The sequence below is a fragment of the Abramis brama genome (genome assembly GCF_963993115.1).
Source record: "Abramis brama genome assembly, chromosome: 23".
Lineage (NCBI taxonomy): Eukaryota > Metazoa > Chordata > Actinopteri > Cypriniformes > Leuciscidae > Abramis > Abramis brama.
In genome coordinates, this window is record NC_139985.1 from 27,091,076 (window position 1) to 27,110,841 (window position 19,766).

At 37.8% G+C, this 19,766-nt stretch overlaps 1 protein-coding gene across 1 annotated transcript in view; it reads right to left on the reverse strand.

Moving 5' to 3' along the window:
* Positions 1 to 352: 352 nt before the first annotated feature.
* Positions 353 to 19,766, reverse strand: part of timeless (timeless circadian clock) — a 32,907-nt gene continuing 13,493 nt past the window's right edge. Inside the window, exons 14-30 of the mRNA XM_084101384.1 lie at positions 18,106 to 18,225; positions 17,708 to 17,859; positions 14,411 to 14,508; positions 13,529 to 13,649; positions 12,058 to 12,259; positions 10,527 to 10,666; positions 10,318 to 10,403; positions 10,103 to 10,223; positions 9,749 to 9,831; positions 9,278 to 9,426; positions 7,796 to 8,018; positions 7,653 to 7,721; positions 4,968 to 5,086; positions 4,584 to 4,818; positions 3,794 to 3,836; positions 3,382 to 3,470; positions 353 to 952 (exon numbers count right to left, since the gene is read on the reverse strand). Coding sequence (XP_083957510.1) covers positions 819 to 952; positions 3,382 to 3,470; positions 3,794 to 3,836; positions 4,584 to 4,818; positions 4,968 to 5,086; positions 7,653 to 7,721; positions 7,796 to 8,018; positions 9,278 to 9,426; positions 9,749 to 9,831; positions 10,103 to 10,223; positions 10,318 to 10,403; positions 10,527 to 10,666; positions 12,058 to 12,259; positions 13,529 to 13,649; positions 14,411 to 14,508; positions 17,708 to 17,859; positions 18,106 to 18,225 — 2,184 coding nt within the window. The 3' untranslated portion in view covers positions 353 to 818. The remainder of the gene's footprint in view (positions 953 to 3,381; positions 3,471 to 3,793; positions 3,837 to 4,583; positions 4,819 to 4,967; positions 5,087 to 7,652; positions 7,722 to 7,795; positions 8,019 to 9,277; positions 9,427 to 9,748; positions 9,832 to 10,102; positions 10,224 to 10,317; positions 10,404 to 10,526; positions 10,667 to 12,057; positions 12,260 to 13,528; positions 13,650 to 14,410; positions 14,509 to 17,707; positions 17,860 to 18,105; positions 18,226 to 19,766) is intronic.

Here is a 19,766-nt window from a genome sequence, read left to right on the forward strand (position 1 = left end):
GATTTTTTTGTGTGTTCACATAGCAAGTGCCAAAACCTTCACCAAGTTTCGTACCATTCCAATTAAGTTAAAAAAAAAAATAAATAAATAAATTAATTAATTTTTCGGACAAAAATGATGAAGAGCACCAGAAGGCTATACAGTTACTGATGTTGGTTACAACATAATTTGAGCTCCTTACGCCAAAGTGCCAACTTAACGGTAACTTTAGCCCCTGATGGTTTCATTGTCTTTATGCTAACTTTAAAAATTTACTTTTAAATTTGTTTTGTAATGAGATAAGTATAAAAGTATACATTTAGTGTATAGATGGCACGATCATGCAGGTTTGCAGTGTACAACATTAGGAAGATCAAGTTCAGGAAACTTTTATTAACATACAAAGATTGTTACCTTATAATAGCAAAATTTTCTTTGTATAAGGACAAGTCACAATTTTGAACACTGTGCCAAAAGCCTATAGAAATGTGCGACGCTGCGTTTAAAGGCATACATTTTCAATGACATCAAGTTACATCAATGACATTCAAATGACACCAATTTTTGTTTGTTTTGCAGACACTAAAATATAAGAGAAAAATGTTAGAAATTAAACCAAAAAGCATGTGAAATGTAAAACACACCTTTGGAAATGACAATCAGAGGAAAAGATTTCTCAAAATAGTAAAACACCACAAATATGGTCAACATTTATTTTTTTTAAGGTAACAAAATTTCAGGAAAAAGGATAGATTGAGGACTTGGTAATAGTTAACATTTAAAATGAAAGAGAGAGAGAGAAAGCAGCAAATTATGATAGTCCTGCACTGTTAATATGTCTAGTCATCTTCGTCCTCTTCATCACTCAACACTCTCTTGTATCTGCGTTTCGCTGGGGCTGCAGGACTCTCCCGGTCTGAATCCAGGCTTCTGTCAAACTTACTCCTGGATAACGGATCCACATCTGAAATATCTGTGAGAGAGAGACAAAAGATAGTGTCACCAGCATGCAGGAATTCACTGTGCTTTTCCTGTGGGATAAATAATATCCATCAACTGATTTAGCTCAAATTCAAGACAAAAAAAAGATTCTTATTGCAATCTGACTAGCCAATAAAAATGCAACATGAAATGGTGTATTGATCAACTCACAGTCTCGTCTTTCACTTCCTTTTTACCCAGCGCACATTTAAAACCACAATTGCCAAAATGCGATTCATTTTGCTCTATTTGTTTACCGCATGCTGATGATGTTTTATTCTTCTATTTCAACTTATGTCCTAGCCTACGATTCAATAGGTGTCATCATCAGTCTACTCTACATACATGTGATTTGTAATGATTTTATAGACGTTATGCACCAGAGAAACGAGGGCGCCGCCATCTTTAGAATATTGTCTTTGAACTTCAGTTTTTGCGGTCGCTCTGTATATCTCTATGGCATTGCTGTCCAGGAGTAATTAGCTTTTGAAGTGGATTTACTTATTGTAGGAGTTAACGAAAGTTATCATGAGGATTGTAATGTTTAAAGTAGATGTCTTAACAAATGTCAGTAGACCCGGGAAGATTTTAAAATGAACCGTTCATTCATAAATACGCAAGATCGCTGTGAAAATACAGACCAGAAGACAAAAGACAACAAGCTCAGCGCTGAAAAGGGGCGGGGCTACACGAGGTCTTTAGGATTGCTGAAATCACACAAGTCTGTAGCAGACATTAAGCATAAACTGATCAATACAGCTAGATTTTTCACCCAGCATGTAAACACATTAACCTGCGTTCTATAGGCTTTTTGAAGTGCGCATGTGTGATATGTGACAGGAAAGCGTCCTTACTGTGGATTTAAGCACATCCACACAGTATGTAGAGGAGGAGGACATATACTGCAAACTGCAAAAGTCTTTCTTGACCCAAGAAATGATAAAAATGTGTTCTCTTCTCATGCAGCCCAAGTGGAAGGGGTACAAATCCAAAATCTGTAACTGCGTGAGTCTGTGAGCTGACATTTTGGAATATTACGCATTGGTTTTAATGCTTTATTTAACATCACAACAGGCGTAACCAATGGAATACTCAGAGTAAGATACACCAATGGTTAGATTTTGACGTCACTATTGGGAAATAACCTAATTTATTAAAGGGGTGGTATAATGCCCTTTTCACAAGATGTAAAATAAGTCTTTGATGTGTATTTTAAGTTTTAGCTCAAAATACCCCACAGATATTTTCATATAGCATGTTAAAATTGACAATTTTTGAGGGTTTTGTGTCTGTTCCTTTAAATGCAAATGAGCTGCTGCTCCCGGCACAGAGGGCGGAGCTTCAAGAGCTCATCCTTTTACCTCACACAGACATGCACTGAAAATTTCACAAACTTTTAGCCTTTTATGTTCAAACCGGAGTCAGAAAGATGGAGAGACTCAAGAAGTGACAAGTAGACAACATTTCTGAATGGTTAGTTGATGAGTTTATGTAGCTTATGTGTAGTTATCTTCTAGTCATTGATTAGCATATTCTGTTTTGATAATCTATAAATCGTGTTCAGGGGGCGGGGTTTATGTAAATTTTAGGGTTGGTGATGTCACTAACCCAGGAGGAATGTTGTGTAGTCCCTACCAGCCGTTTGTTGTAGCCCTTAAAAAATGTTTTCTTTAAAAGTAAATATCTCCCTTTGCTTTGAACTTGAGCGTTGTAACTTTGCAGATGTTGTTTATGATCAAACAGCAACATTACACACTAGCTAAAGTTAGAAAAGTGAAATCAAATTCAACCACCCCTTTAAGTCTAGTAAAGGTGGTTTACTTGCTTCACCGGGTTATTAGTTTGCATGTAAACCAGGACAACAGATTATTTCAATAAGCTGATTTTTGGGAGTTATTAGTGTAACGGTGTGCATGTAAACACGCTCATTTACTTAACAGTTAATACTGTTCAGCTTCATTCACTGACTATGAAATACATCAATCATCCTCTTACAGATAAACTGCTGCATGAAACTGCTTTAGATGTTTTTATTTATTGTAAGTACTATTCAAAATTTCACAAACAGCTTAAAAGACGTATCTTACATTTTGTTTAAAAAGTATTAAAATCATAACAGTCACTGCATTTACCACTGCAGGGCACTATGTGAAAGACTTTTTAAAGACGTGCAGTAAGCCTGTATTCATACCCCTTTAATTCACAAAAATCTAGATCATACCCCATTATGACAAAGCAAAAACCAAATTTGTGGTAACTTTGCAAATCGTGCTACAACTTTATTTTCCACACCACTCAACCTTTTGTTTTGTTTTTTTATTTGCATATGCATAACATGCATCTAATTATGAAAAAAAATATATATCAAAGACTCATTCTTTGCAGAAATTCTAGATAAGCTTTTGAGATGTTGTTCATTACCTCTCTGGTCATCATCATCATCATCATCATCATCATCATCATCCAACACTCTGCTTCTCTTCTTTGAGATTCTCTTCTCTGTATGATCACTGGAAGACAAATCAATAAATAAATAAAAATCACATTTAGTTTAAGAAACTTATCAAATGTTTGGTGTAAACCAGGGATAGGCAACTCCGGTCCTGGAGGGCCACTGTCCTGCAGAGTTTAGCTCCAACCCTAATTAAACACACCTGAACAAGGCAATCAGTGTTTTCGGGATTACTAGATAGATACAGGCAGGTGAGTTTTTATGAGGGCTGAAGCTAAACTCTGCAGGATAGTGGCCCTCCAGGACCGGAGTTGCCTATCCCTGGTGTAAACCTTCACAAACTTCAGTCACTGAAGAGTTTCCATCAATACTGGCACTAACCTTGGTTCCACCGAATCAGAAACGCCCTCACATGATGGAGAGTCTTACAAAGACAGGGAAAATCAGTTAAATTGATTCATTGGCAATTACCAAGTAAATACTTCATGATAGTCATTTTAGTTAATCGCACAGTCAATACATTTTCAATAATATAGTCGCAAGCAGCAATGATGGGGCCAAGCACACCGATGGCAGAAAGTTTGACTGAATATAGCATTCCAGTGATGTTTTCAGGCAAAGTAGTTTAAAAGGTCATACACAGAATTAGAAAGTACTACAAAGTAATAAAATTGCTTTTAAAGTCTTGACCAATAGGTTGTGTATCGTTTGAATTTTAGCAATTTCGATTTGTATTGATTCCCAGTTTCAATTTCTTCACAGTTCCTTTTCTCAAAAAAATGACTTTTCTGTCTTTTTACAAAACATTCAGTTGCAGCTGAATACCGTGAACAAAAATCAGCAGTCTAAAGAACTACTAATATAAATTTCAAACATTATTAAAGTATACCGTCAGTAGTACAATACAACAAATAAGCAAATTAGCAATAGCACAATTAAATACAACTGAAGAAACTGAAATCAAGTGTAAAAATACTACATAGTTTTGTTTATACATAAAATATAGATTCCTCATTATTAAAGTTATTCAGTCAATATTAGTGAGTGATTTTCTTTGATTAACATTAATGACACATGAAACTATACAAGTTTCAAAAGTTTAGGAAGATATAAGCAAAAAACTATGCACGTTTATTCAGGGCATGATTAAGTGAACATGTATCACACTCACCCTTTGATTCAGCAGAGGTGTGTTTCCTCTGGCGAGACAATAGCAAAGCTCTCAGTGCTTGAGCTCTCTGCTCTTGGTTATCCTCATCATCATCATCCTCCATCTCAACAGCCCGACTGGTGTCCTGGTTTCCTTCAGAATCCCCTTCAGCTTCTGTCTCAACCGGGTCCAGAGACGCTGCTAGTTTCCTCAGCTGATCAACACTCAGACTGGGAGAAATCCTCCAGAATAACTCCTGATAGATGCAGATCGGATGAGAAGACAGCAGCTTTACGGCACTACAGGTATAGTGTTTTCAAATCATCACTGTTATACTCGTATGGAAGCATTGAGAAACAGACTATATAAGTGAGAGGCCGAGAGTGAGAGACAAAGAAGCCCAACCTGTCCGTCTGAGGGAGCGCGGATGCCAACTGTGTGCAGGAGTTTTTGGAAAGCCCTGTTCTCCATGGCATCCTCGTTCTCCTCTGTCAGAGGAACCAGTGCCACAGGATGAGAAACACCTGGAGAAAGAGATGCCATATTTTAAATGATTATACAGCTCTCTGAAACGCTTATAGTAGGCCTACAGTAATACTGTCGAAGTGTTTGTTGTGGCTAGAATGATTGTTTTGCACAGTGTAATGGATCGTAAGCTCAAATAAAAAAAAAGTTTCTTCTCAAATCAATATTTTATGTCCATGTCATTATTTAAATGGCGAAAAGTCATGTAATAAGTGGGACACCTGTAAATTATCCTGTCTGGTTTCTTCACTTTGCATTTTAATGAGCTAATAAAATTTCAACTCAAATCAATATTTCGTGTCTAATTATTTACAGTATGTGGCAAGTAGCCGTGTAATAAGCGGGATAATGTACATCCAAGCTGGTTTATATTGAACCTGACAGCAGTCACATCGCAAAGTAAATTTCATAATGCTCTTTCTGTAAATTAGGTTTTTTTTTTTTATGAATAGCGTTATATACATCAGTGTTTTGAAAACATTGAGTTTGGAAGGCCTTAAAAACAAAATCAAGTTTTTAATGTTGTTTATATTTCTTTATGTGTTTAATTACTGTTGTGTGTCGACTTTTATTCAAATAATGAATGGATTATATACAGCCTAGAAAGCCCACAAGGACCGTTTACAATCTCTAAAAAGCGGTCACTCATTCATTTCGATCTCACAAACCTCCGTTATAATCAATGAAGCTGTCTACACTGCACAATCAATATCTTATTTGTATTGTGTCTACACACTTTGTTAATGAGAGGATTCGCAAACGTGCAAACTTCGGTGTTTGACCGGTGACTGGATTCTGACTAAATTAAACACTTCAGATTGGCTACTGCGTTCAAGAGATCAACAAACACGTCTGTGATTGGCTACACTGCTCACCGCTGCAAAACACATTGTAAATAGAAACATTTGATGTTGATCCAGAGTGCAAACGTTAAACGTTAGTCGACTAGAAGAGGCTAAGTCGACCAAAATTGTTTTAGTCGGTTAGTCTGAAAAAGAAAAAGAAAAAAAACTACAGGAAGTCCATTAGGGATGGATCGTTAAAGGGATACTTCACCTCTGGAAAGATGAATGTGTATTTAAAATGGGTAATTTATGTAGAAGAAATGTGAAATTATTTTTGAATTTGGAGCTTTCTAGACTGAGAAAAGCCAGAAAATGTATTTTTGGCTTATGTGGATGAAAGACAATAACTCCCAGAATGCACTTGCTTCGCTGCCCTAGGAGGCCACTCCCAAGCCACGCCTACCGGTAAGAGAGCGCAGCAGTTAAACAACAAGATTAGGCTACTAGTGAGTCTCCGTGACGACTCGAGTCTGCCCCGGATTTCGAGATCGCCCAAAATGTCCGGGATTCGGCTTTTGCGTTCTACAGTCGCCATTCATTATGTTTACTGTGGCGAGCAGGACGAGGCTGAGGGCCGTGGGAGAACGATGAGAGGCCGGTGGCGTGATCACCGATGAGCAGGACGCGCTGCAGTCAAAGACGTACCGGTCTCGTATCTCTCACGGAGGAGCGGGAATTTTCTTAGCAATGTTAAAACGCACATCAACCGATCACTTGTTTAGCGTTCATGTAAACACTACATTCAGATTCACCGATCGGAATGAATTCAGTTAGATTGAAACAAAAGGTGTGCATGTAAACAATGAATGAAAGCAAAAGCCGAATCCCGGACTTTTTGGACGATCTCGACGGCCGGACATGTCCGGGAAAAAGAGGATGGTAACCCAACTACTCAGCTTTCTCCACAGAACAAGAGCCTGCTAGCTTAGCTTCCAAAAAAAGATGGCTGACACTGTGTGTACATTCTGTGAGTGAGATCCCCCTATAGCCGGGTTGAAAACATGCGGGACAGCCCCTACTACTGGCTGTAGTCTTTAGCCTCTGGCCAAAAAATCCTCCGATCAGAGGATTTTTTCCAGACAAAAAAAATACATAAATCTCTCGTCTCAGGGGGATATGAGGGTGGAAAGCACGGTAATATCAGGCCGGAAATCCAAACTTTACATATAAATATACTTATATATACGTATATGTATTTATATACATATAAATATACTTTACCTAGATAAATGTGAGCTATTATTATGAGCATATCCAAGTGTTTGTGCCTCCCAGGCACCATCTAAACATTAAGTGTGGTCTGCTCAAATGCATCATTTTCTTTCCAGCTCAAATTATGTGCTACTGTAACAGACGGAGCCAGAGGGTGTTTAGCCGGTGTGGGACTGTGACTGTTATGTAAGATGGGGGAAAGAAAACCAGCTTCTGTTACAGAAGTGCAAGCAAAAATTCACTGCGTTGAGACCTTTAGATTAAACGGGTCAATGTGAATGGGGCAGTGTGATGTGACACGCTACATTGGACACAGAGCTGACCTGTGGCACAGTCAACATGTGTGTCTGTCTAGGGCGCCGCACGAGAGGCATGCCGGTTCTAGAGGGTGATAAGCAGGCGTGTGATCAGCTAATGACAAAAAAAGGAATACCTTTTACAATCTCATTCTCTAGCCTCAATCATACGCTGGAGTAACCAAGCTTTAATCAATGTTGTATGTCCTCACCATCCTCCTCACGGTCATCAGCCGTTCTGTTGAGGCAGTTCTGGAGCCACAGGACAGGCCCTGACAGACCTGTTAACAGACCAAATGTAAGTAACTACCTCAGCCTTTATTCAGAAAGCTCATAATCATGCCTGATCAAGTACCTTGTTGCTGTAACGTCTGGACCATGTTTCTCAGACTGTGGATTTTCTCTGAAGAAATGTTTCTACTCGTGCTCTTTTGTCCTCCTTTGGCTGAGTGGGCAGTTTGACCCTCATTGTCTTCTTCATCTTGCTCAGATTGATCCTCTTCTTCTTCCTCCTCCTCCTCTATGTCCATGTCCTTCTCCTGGGACTCTCCAGCCACATCAAAGAACTCTTCCTCTGTCTGACACACACACACACACACACACACACACACACACACATATATGAGGAACCTTTTCATAGTTCCTAGAGCCAATGGCAGAAATACCTGATTTTTGGCGTGGAAAACATAAAAAAATGCTCACTGCCGGAATGAATTTAATTCTAGGAACTCCTTTTAGGGGAACTAATTTATCTCCTGCTTCAGAGTCGGGTCTAAACCAGCACTATAGGAACTATCCATGATGTTAGTATACGCGGACTGGGCAAACGCACGCGAAACGCCGGCACTCGCCATTTTAAAAAAAGCTGTGTAAACACACAGATTATAGCTTATATATTTACTCCAGAAACTAACTCTACGAACATGGAAAACAGTGATCGATGAACCTCTCAACCTTTACGCTGAGGAGAAAATCCACAACTTTGAGGAGACCAAGTGAAATATGATTTTGTATTTCTGTTCAGCATGTGACATTAGGACCCTTTTGTGTCTCTGGAAAATAGTGATTATTTTTTATTGTCAATTTGTTGAGGGATTTGTGGATGCATTCATGTTTTTAGATTTGTGGAGTGAAAATTACAGTTTAGCTTTTTATTTTGAAGTATAAAGATAAAATGAGTAATTTGGGGTAAGATGCCCCCCAGAATTGTTACTATTTTTAAACATAATCCTTACTGTATTTTATGGAGTTTTTATTCAATAATCACTTATGAACATTTCAGACATATTTACAATTCATTAAAACATAAAGGCTTACTGAGTGAAATCAATTTAAATGCATAGTGTTGCTTTTATAACATATATTTGAAAATATAGCCAATTAAATATGTAAATATTCATCTCTTTTACTGGAATTTTGTTCAACAAATAAATTGTCAAAGCAATTTTATATAGAGAAGTTGATTTAGTATTTTACATTAATGACACTTAAAATAAAAAGTCATTTAACTTTAATTTCTGTAAAGCTCAGGTAGTGGAGAAAGATAATCTTTATATAATTTTAAATTTTGTGCTATGACATGTCAGTGAGAACACTTTTCTATTCATTGCCTTTCATAACACAACGCAAACTGGGTGCCGCAAAGATGCCGGTCCCTGCTCGGCCAGAATCGCTGCGGAAAGGTACAAAAAATGTAATGCACACCGCCACATGAAATGGGGTCTTGCGCACACACAGCCGCCCCCACCGTGATGGCGCAATTTTTTCCACGCGCACACCTTCGCACTCATGCGGACGCGGAGAGAATAAACCAGGCTTTATATGTTGATGGACGCACCATTCCAGTCCTCCTGCCCGGAGGGCCGCGCTGTCTCTTCTTGTACAGGTCTCTGCGGTCGGACACTAGACCCATGCTGAGGATCTTGTCAACTATTCGTGCCCGTGAGCGCTTGGCTGTGATCCGCTTTAGAATGTTTCCAAGCACATCTGTGAAAACAGCAGAGAAAGCAGAAATAAAGGACTTTGCAGGCACTGTCAAGTGTGAAAACATCTGGAGTTATTTAGTGAGTTCGATAATTGAACAAATAAATTGAATTGATAACGGAATAAAAATGAATTTTGAAATAAAAAGCAACAACATTAAAAAAAATCCTTAATACTGTTTTTACTTGATTATGAATCCCTCTCACACACACACACACACACACACACACACACACACACACACACACACACACACACACACACACACACACACACACACACACACACACACACACACACACACACACACTTAATTTGCACTAACCATCAGAGTCTTTGAACTCCTCAAAGAGCACCTGGAGTTCCTGTTCCTGTTCTTCAGTCCAGAGCACGATACGAGTACCTTTCCTGAAATGAGAGGGAGGGGGGGGGGACTGTTTTAGTCAGTAGGGGTGTAAATACACATATAATGCATACACATATAAATAGTTTGTTTAAAATAACGTGTAAAACAGAGAGTTAGGCTAATGTGTGTTTCTGTCGATGGATACGCATTCTGGCTTCCTCTAAACTCTGGTCATATTAGAGCAGATGGCACTTGTATTGAACAGTCTTTTACATGCTCTACTTTACTACCGGTCTTTACGTTCAAATTTCAGACATTAAAATAAAATCGTACTTCTCTTTCTTTAAATCCTTCGCACTGTCCACCAAACCCATGGAGACCATGCGGGTCACCACGTCACGTCTAGTGCGGCTGCTGCTCAGCAACGGTAACAGCGTCTCGACAATGTCAGGCACTGAAGAACAAGAAACAACACACAGATCATTTAGAAGACTGTTCGACATACTCAAAAACCAAACGACAGAGACCGTGAACAGGTGCAACTCTACCTCCAGAGTCCTTGTACTCTTCATACAATCGCTGAAGCTGTTCCTCTTCTTCAGGAGTCCACTTGCCTTTTTTCTTTGTGTCTTCCCTAATATATATATGGACATGTGAATAAAACACATCACTAACTCTTGAGCACTGTAATGAAGCTCAAAGATACAAGCTTTAATCCACTTTCATATCAATAAGGTCTAAACACATGCACAATTACCCGTCTTTATTGTATCCCTCTGTCATTTCTCTCACAGCACCCACATTCTTCCAGAACAGCAGCTCCACAAACGCTTTGTTGTTTTGAGCAGCAAATACAAAGAACCGGTTCAGAACATATTTTGCAAATGTAACAAGCTCCTGTAAGGACAAAAAAAGGAATTAATCAATCGGTTACATGTATATTAAAAATGTATATAAAATATTAAAAGAAATGTATATGATTTTTTTGGTCCCACTTTATATTAAGTGGATTTTTTATGTACTAACATTGAAATTAATAATTTGATAAAATGGACTTTTTGTGTACATACATGTTTTTACACTGAACTTATATTTTGAAAATACCTGCATGTAATTACAGCAGTAATTAATTTATGTAATTACATTTGACCCTTCCCTTACACCTTAACCCAACCTTAAACTGACCCATCCCACCAAACCTGTCCCAAACTTTACCCGTATCACACCTCATAACATCAAAAGTGTTTTACAATACAACATTAACACATTTTTCGATGTAAGTACATAGTACTAAAAACCACTCAATATAAAGTGGGACCATTTTTTTATTTTTATCTTAATTGTGTTTTTGGGCTCTACTAATCTTCAAAAACACATTATTTCCCCATATTCTCCATTGTTGCAGCACCTCTCTTCCCAGGCTGTCAGTAACGCTCTGTTTAGTTCCTGTCTCTAAGAAGCCCCGCCTTCTGAAACACACAATGTGCTCTGATTGGTCGACTGGATCACTTTGCTGTGATTAGTCAACAGCTTCGAGCGTGTTTGCGAAATGTCACACCTCACACATAACTGTGAGTTCCAACACACTACTAACTAAGGGCTCTTTCACACTTGGTTCGATTGCCTGTTCCGAAGCTGAGTTCGATTGCAAACTAGACACTGTAGACAGACATTTAAAGGATACAGTACAGTACACTATATCACGGTATTTCACCACATTATTATGGGGATAAGAGAAAAATTGTAAAATTGTACCCGTTTGTTATCCTTGTAATTCATTAGTGTATACAAAACAATCGTTGAAAAATGGCAGCAGCTGCATTTGTATGAAACGAGAGAGCGAGTCCGCAATACCGGATGACATAATTAAATAACTGTACACAAAATATTGATTTGAGTTCTAATATTTTTTTAGCGCAAAACTTCCATGAGGAAAAAAAGTTCCTAGCAAGCATTAAGCCCAGACTTCAGTTAACCGGATCAGCCTGTGTTATCAGTTTCACCGATTGTTATCGGGAGAAAACATACCGCTGAATGGCTCGATTGACCAATCAAAATCAAGTATTCCACAGAGCCATGTAATAATACATACTAAAGAAAACACATAATAGGACCCCTTTAACATTAAGATATGCAGTGGTATGAGATTAAGAGCTTTCAGAAATCAAAAGCAATGAACTTGTCGTCGTTAGCATTATGCTCTACCAGTTGAGCAACAGAAACCTCAGGATTACAAAAGATCCAGAAAGAACTACACTGCATTAATGGAGAGTATTAGTGTTTGTTACCTGATAGGCGGACGCTGCTGGGTCTCCCAGGATCTTATTAAACAGGGAAAAGACGGACAGCTGATAGAGTAACGCCTCCATCTTCATGTCCACAGCCAGTCTGTGCAGCATGCGTGCGATACAGTGGTTGGTGTGAGAAGAGTTCTGGGAGTATGAGCGCAGAAGGATCATATATGGACGCACAACAGCTGGATTGGCAAACCTGTCAATCAAAAGTTTTAATTATGGAATATTACTGGAACATAAAAACAAGAGAAACAATAATCCAACCTTACTTTAAAACAATATCAAATGGAATTTTCTAAATTTTTGCACGATTAGCTTTTCCATTGTTGGGCCGAACAGCTCTAAGAACGGTGAGGAACGGCTCCATTTGTATTTGCACTTGCACTGTTGGCTAACCAGGGCAACGACTGACACATTTGACGCAAATAGCAGCCGTTATCAAACCCACAGTGGAAAATGAAACCGTATCGGTCCCGGCTGGGGCAGACGGGCACAGAAAAGAACGGTTAAGCACGAGAACGGTTTGGCCCGACAGTGGAAAAGCAGCTTTTGTCAACAAGGCCAATAAACTGTCAAATATTTGGCTTTTTCCATTTGAATCATAAATCATCTTGTGATGCGCCTGGACACACCATCAGTGATGTTAGCTGAGGTTCACCACTGGGGTCCATTCTTCGTACCTCGCTTAATACATCTGAGATGATTTGACAGATGCCAGATCTTCTAACTGTGATAACTGATCTCTGGCTAATTTGGTTCTTCAAACGAGTTTGTGGATTTAATTCAAATATCTGGATTAAGTCGTCTGAGATTACCCAGCGTTCATGTGTTCATTGGAAATGGCAGATATATCAGGGTGTAGCGTTACATTCAAGGCATGAAGAATATTTTTAGCCACAGGAAATGGCATTAAATGTAATTATGGTGATCAAAGATGAGTTTTAAGGGATAAAATGATTGACTACAGGGGGACCTGTTTATGTCAGATAAAGAAGATTGACTTGCACTGTTGGGGGGCTTCAGGAACAGATTTGAGAACCACTGACTGCATTAAAACAATCTTTATTGGCATATTGGTTTTATCAATACAGAAAATACAAGACTGGAAGTTTAGTTTTTAGCTGGGAAAATTAACTCTTTACATCTGCTCTACAGGTGAAACTCAGAAAATTAGAATATTGTGCAAAAGTTCGTGTATTTCAGTAATTCAAATTAAAAGGTGAAACTAATAGATTTAGTATATATAACTATATACATATGCATGATTATACTTTTCAGAGGGCCGACATTTCTGTATTTAAAATATATATTTTTTTTTATTGATTTCATGTAATAATCTAATTTTCTGAGATTTTGAATTTGGGGTTTTCATAAACTGTAAACCATAATCATCAAAATTATAACTTTTGCACGATATTCTAATTTTTCGAGTTTCACCTGTCAGTGTAAATAATTCTCCACGCACCTCTTGATGAAATCTAAGAAGTTGAACTCCGTCTCAGACACAGCAACAGACTCCAGCTCTTCCTCTTCCTCCAACTCGACTCCATCCTCTTCCTCCAGAGCCGAATCTAAAGGAGCGGACCCTACACAACACAAAGACAAAGTCCATCTATCACTCTGCTCTAGTACTGGCAATAACAGTAGAGTATTGTTTGTAATGGTATCAGGTTGAAAAACAGAAAACCAATGTTTTAGGAGTCAGTACCAAAACCAGTAAAATGTACTGATTATTGATTTGAATTTTGATACTAAAGCAAAAAACTATTGATAATGGAAAACACTTCATTTGAAAATAAAAAGATGAAATAAGTTAAATATTGATGCAAATAATAATAAGCTGCTGAACATTTCAACTTTTCAGGCAGCAGAGAGACTGCATAAAGCGCCCTGTCAATTAACTTTTGACAAACATCAGCCATGCTGCAAAAGAGAAACATTTACTATTTAGCATCTACTAAGAAACACGACGAAGAATTGCAGGTAGTTCTTTATTTTACAAAAATCTCTCAGAAAAAACAATCAACCAATCAAACATTGATGTAAAATTACAGAGCAGAAAGATGGTAAATCAAAAAAGCTCAAGGGGATAAAAAGGTGAGGAAAATGCAGCCTTGAACAGAATCATAATTTATATTTGATCAGTTAACGTATTCCCTGGGAATATCTACCTAGAAGTATAACCATACTATCAGGTTTAGTAGTACAGTGTAGTATTGTTTATGACAGTGCCGGGAATAGCAGAACACTGCAGTCTTGTCAATAATGGTATTGGGTAAGTTGTATAATGTAATATTGTTTGTGATGGGATCAGGTACAGTAATATAGTGTAGTATTGTGATCTTACTAGGGAGCTTAGTGAAGAGAATCTGCTTCAGAAGTTCTAGTTCCTCCTCCGGTTCCACCTCAACAGATCCAAACGTTTCTCCTTCAGGCCACACTGCCCTGATTCAACACACAAATCCCAGAGAATGAGTACATCCTTTCTTTCTGCAAGTCAGAAAAAGTCCTAACTCCGTCATAACCTTTTCTATCAGATAACAAAAACAGCAGAAATATTGTAATTATTAAAAATCACAGTGAATGTTTGACAAGACAAGTGAATGGATTTTGTTTGCTGCTATCACAGGAAGCAAATATCGAACAAAATATAAAGAATAAGCTTTAATGTATGCAATTAAAGGGGTGGTTGATTATGATTTCACTTTTCTAACTTTAGTTAGTGTGTAATGTTGCTGTTTGAGCATAAACAACATCTGCAAAGTTACAACGTTCAAAGTTCAAAGCAAAGGGAGATATTTGCTTTTAAAGAAATCGCTTTTTAAGGACTACAATCCTCCCGGGTTAGTGACATCACCAACCCTAAAATTGACATAAACCCCGCCCCCTGAACACGATTTATAGATTATAAAGACAGAATATGCTAATCAATGACTAGAAGATAACTACACATAAGCTACATAAATTCATCAACTAACCATTCAGAAATGTCCTGTTGCTTCTACATGTTGTCACTTCTTCTTGAGTCTCTCCATCATTATCTGACTCCGGTTTGAACATAAAAGTCTAAAAGGTTTTGAAATTTTTAGTGCATGCCTGTGTGAGCGCAAGCTCTTGAAGCTCCGCCCCCTGTGCCGGGAGCAGCAGCTCATTTGCATTTAAAGGGACAGACACAAAACCGGTACGTTTTTGCTTACCCTCAAAAAAGTGACAATTTTAACATGCTATATAAAAATATCTGTGGGGTATTTTGAGCTAAAACTTCACATACACACTCTGGGGACATCAAAGACTTATTTGACATCTTGTGAAAAGGGCATTATACCACCCCTTTAAATAACACTTATTTAACACTGTTAATGCATTTATCAAATTTGTTTTCTTAAACCATCATATCTAAAACCAGCCTGAAATCTTCTAGCTGACTGAAATTAATCATAGCTGCAGCAACAATCTCCCTCTTTCACAAACAAAGGGGAAGGTTATATACCGCTGGACATTATATTATACATATACATATTCTGGCAATTTTGGATTATTGGCTGCATCCGAAATCGCATCCTTCCCTACCATATAGTAGGCGAAAAACAGTATGTGACAGAAGTAGTACGTCCAAATTCACAGTACTCATAAAAGAGCAGGAAAAAAAGCACCCAGATGACCTACTTCTTCGGGCAAGATTCTTAAGTGTGCATATGAAGGACACTTTCCTATCCCATGAGGCACCGGGAGAGGATTTCTAAATGCCAGTGACGCAACGCAATTGACGCTGGTAGGTCACACGGTAACAACATGGCGAATGTATTACGTCTGGATTTCATTCATAATATATTTATTCATACTATACAGAACATACTTTTTAGTGGCTTAATGCATTTTGAAATACACAGAATCTCTTTTTTAATTCGAGTGTCATGTATGGTTGCCGAAATCTGTCATCCACAAAAACTGCTGTAATAATTCCACATGAGAAATGAGTTTTCTTTGAACTAATTACATTAAGATGTTAACTATGACCAACATTATGACATTACTCGTTACATATTTTAAATTATTGACAGATCTTCTACGAACCATTTAATGCATCAGTGACAAATGACATCTTTCAAGGACCGGGTGAATCAATCAGCGTCACACACATTTTTTCTTGTGTGGAGAAATGGCATGATGTGATAAAGCTCTGACAAAGCTAGGCATTTAAAAACGGTGAGAAACAAGATGACACTCTCTAGGTGTTGGTGTGGCTGATGTCTTACTAGTGTTGGGCGATATGCTCCATTTTCATATCGTCCTATCGTCAGCCTGTGAGATCGGCGTTACACGATATTATCGTGAGGGGGCGGGGCTTACTTATTTGATTATTAACTTGCTTATTTACTCGTTAATTTGCTTGTTTTATTAGTTCGTTTTATATATGAGAATTGTTTTCTATTTTGCTAGCAAAGGTGGAGTGTTTATTAATAGGCTAAATCAGGTTATTTCCCGGTATAGTGAGGTAAAAAAAGATCCTATAATCATTCTTGTATCTGACTCAGAGTATTTCAACATGTCAGCGGGAAATTTACGGACACACATTATCCTCTCATGCCGTTACAGATGCAGAATTTTGACTGTACTTCTGCACGAGATGGGAACACGTTTTAATAATTTCTTAGGTCAAGAAAGAGTCGGAGTTTGTGATACATGTCCTCCTACTAGCGCTCTCTCTGTCTGGATGCACTTCACATATCGCACTTCAATAAGCCCAAAGAACGCGGGTTAATGTGTTTTAAATGCCGGGAGAAATCAAAGGCAAAAATCTAAAAGTCGATCGGTTTATACTTAAAATTGTGACTTGACTCCGATAAAGGAAAACGGGTTAATGTGTTTACATGACATGCATTGTCAGTTTATTCAGCATAATCAAGTTAATAACGTGCACGTAAACGCGCTCATTCCCTGAAAATGAAAGCAGAAACGGACTGAGCTTTCGCTGCATTAACGGCGCGTTCTCTCAGAGACGACGATGGATATAACGGTATAGCAACTATCTTAATTTACTGGCTTAATATTTCTCTTGTGGACTTACATTATAGACAGTAAAACAATTAGAAGAATACTTGTTAAACAAGTGTTTGAAGTTGCTTTTGATTTTCACAGATGGCAGAGTTGTGCTGCGTTCGTGAACTAAAGACTGTTATTAGGCCTATATAATTTTAGTGATATTATTATTATCATTAATATTTTGTAATTGTATTGTTTTATTAGTGTCATTAAATGTTTTGTTAATGTGCTATGGAAACAAAATACTGACGAACAACGATGCCGTCTTCATCTTGGCTCTGTATAAGAATGATGCGTCTGTTAAAACAAGTAGCCTACTCTTGACAATTTGTGAATGGATCTCATACGCGCGTCGGTGATGTCGCAAGTGTGGTTATGTGGTGATGTCGTTATGAATTTAGGCAGGGCAAATTAATTGTAGTTCCTAATTAATTTAGTAACAATACTAGCTTCATAATAATAATAATAATGATTTAATACATTAATGGGAAAACAAGCTAATTATCGTATTGATATCGTCAAAGGCATCTGCCAGCAGCGATATCTCTGACTATCGTCGATACACGATACTATCGTCTATCGGCACAACCCTATGTCTTACCGTGCAGCTCGGAGTAAACTCAAAGCTTCAGGTCCTGAGCGAGATATGATGCAGTCTTGAATCTTGAGCAACGCTTCAGTCCTCTGCTCATTGACTGGAGTGTCAGATGCGGCGTCGAAGGGCACAGCACCCTCAGTCAGACTCTCTGACAGCTGCAGGCCAACATGAGAAACAGCACACAAGTGTGTTTATACGCACAACATGTGTTCATTTAACACACATGGTATTTGTAATCAGACTGAATATTTGGGAAATTAACCCAAGTATGTCACATTGTCAAGTGTGTCACTTTAAAGATTCTCAAAATTTAATGTTTTTACTCTCTGACGAAGATCAAAATGGTAATTTGTTATTAAAAATGCTTGTTTTCGTTCTGTTCCTGATTTTCTATAACTCACCTGAAAGCCAGAAGATATGAGCTCTTGAGACACGATCTGCCATGTCTGTTCCAAGTCTTCAGCTGAGGGCTCTGTCTGAAGGCTCTTCTTGCTACGTTTCCTTCGTTTCACTCTTCTTTTCTAAAAGTCAAAAAAAGAAATGTTTTTGTAAAATCCTTGCTAGTAAAATTTATTTTCAAGTTTCATCACCATAGAAAAAAAACAAAAAAAAAAAACAACTGCCCCGAATCTTAATGCCACATGTTGCCTTCTTCAGCATCAATGAATGTTTGAACCTTAATAGTTGTGTACGAGTCGCTCAATTGTCCTTGGTCTGAAATGATGGATCTTATGTCATTCAAATCTATGCATTTTCTTCACTACATTGCAAAGCATAAAATTAGACTTTTTCCTCCACTTAATTTCAGGAAAACATGCTGTTTCTCGTTATTTTAAAATGAAGAATTCGAGATCTTCTCCGAGACCCGATAGTGATGTCCGTTTCGTGAGCGGATTCTTTTCAATCAACTGGTTCACAGCATCGAATGGTTCATTTGTGAATTCCACTGATCTAGAAGTTTAACATTTAAAAGAGTCAATTAACCGAACAATAAACACTTGATTTGCTCACAAAACCCAAGATCCGGGAGTAATATGATATTCTCAGATCAAGTGTGTTCCTAATAATAATTCATAGTAATGTCAGACTAAGTTCTAACCTATTTTAGGTCTATCTTGTTTGTCTCGCATTAGAAACCTCACTTTTACTGGAGTAATATTTTACTAGTGTTTCTCTACAAACAGGGTTTGTGCACAACGTCCACCACGAATAAACTTTTCATAATTAATTTCTCTTGCCATAGCGGAATATAGGTCAGTGTTGTATTGTCTGTGCATTACAGTGAATCAGATCAGGTGTATATCTTATTTCTATTCTCCTTCAGCACAAATAGACTCTTGCGTTCTTTAGAACATTTGCAGTGCATTCTCGGCAGATAGACTCAAGTGTCGTTATGCGCTGATGCTTTGGAAACAAAACCAAAGGATCAAAAAACAAATATGAAAGCGAGGCGAGCAACGCTACGCATTTTGCTGCCTTCTCCTGCATGGCTGTCACCAAAACAACAGCCTCTGCTCTGATAATGCACACGCACCGAGGTTCAGACCTTAATAATATAATATGAACTAGTGTTCGGCCGATAGTGGACTTTACCAAGACCGATATTTAGGTTTGACCGCGCATGCTGATAACGATTATTCAACCGATATTTTTTTACATTTTATACTGGATGAAAAACAAACATAACACTCCACGTAAAACAGTGCTGAACTGAAATGTGCTAAATGAAATATATAAATATGAATATTAAAATGAGAAGTTCTACAGAACAAACTCTACAGAAAATAATTTAAACATTAAAATATTACAGGTAATATTACAAATGTGTGTTTCTTTAGCTATAACCTAGAAACATACGTACATGTCATAGGTAACACTTTGCAAGTCCCATTTGTTAACAAGGCCGATTAGCTAGCTTTCATGAACTATATGCATCATGCAATATACAGTATACGTTTTTACTGCATGCATTACTATTTGAGCAATACAATTTTACCTTTATCATTCATGTTAGTTCATAGTACATTAACTAAGGTAATAACAGATAAAATTTAAATTAAAA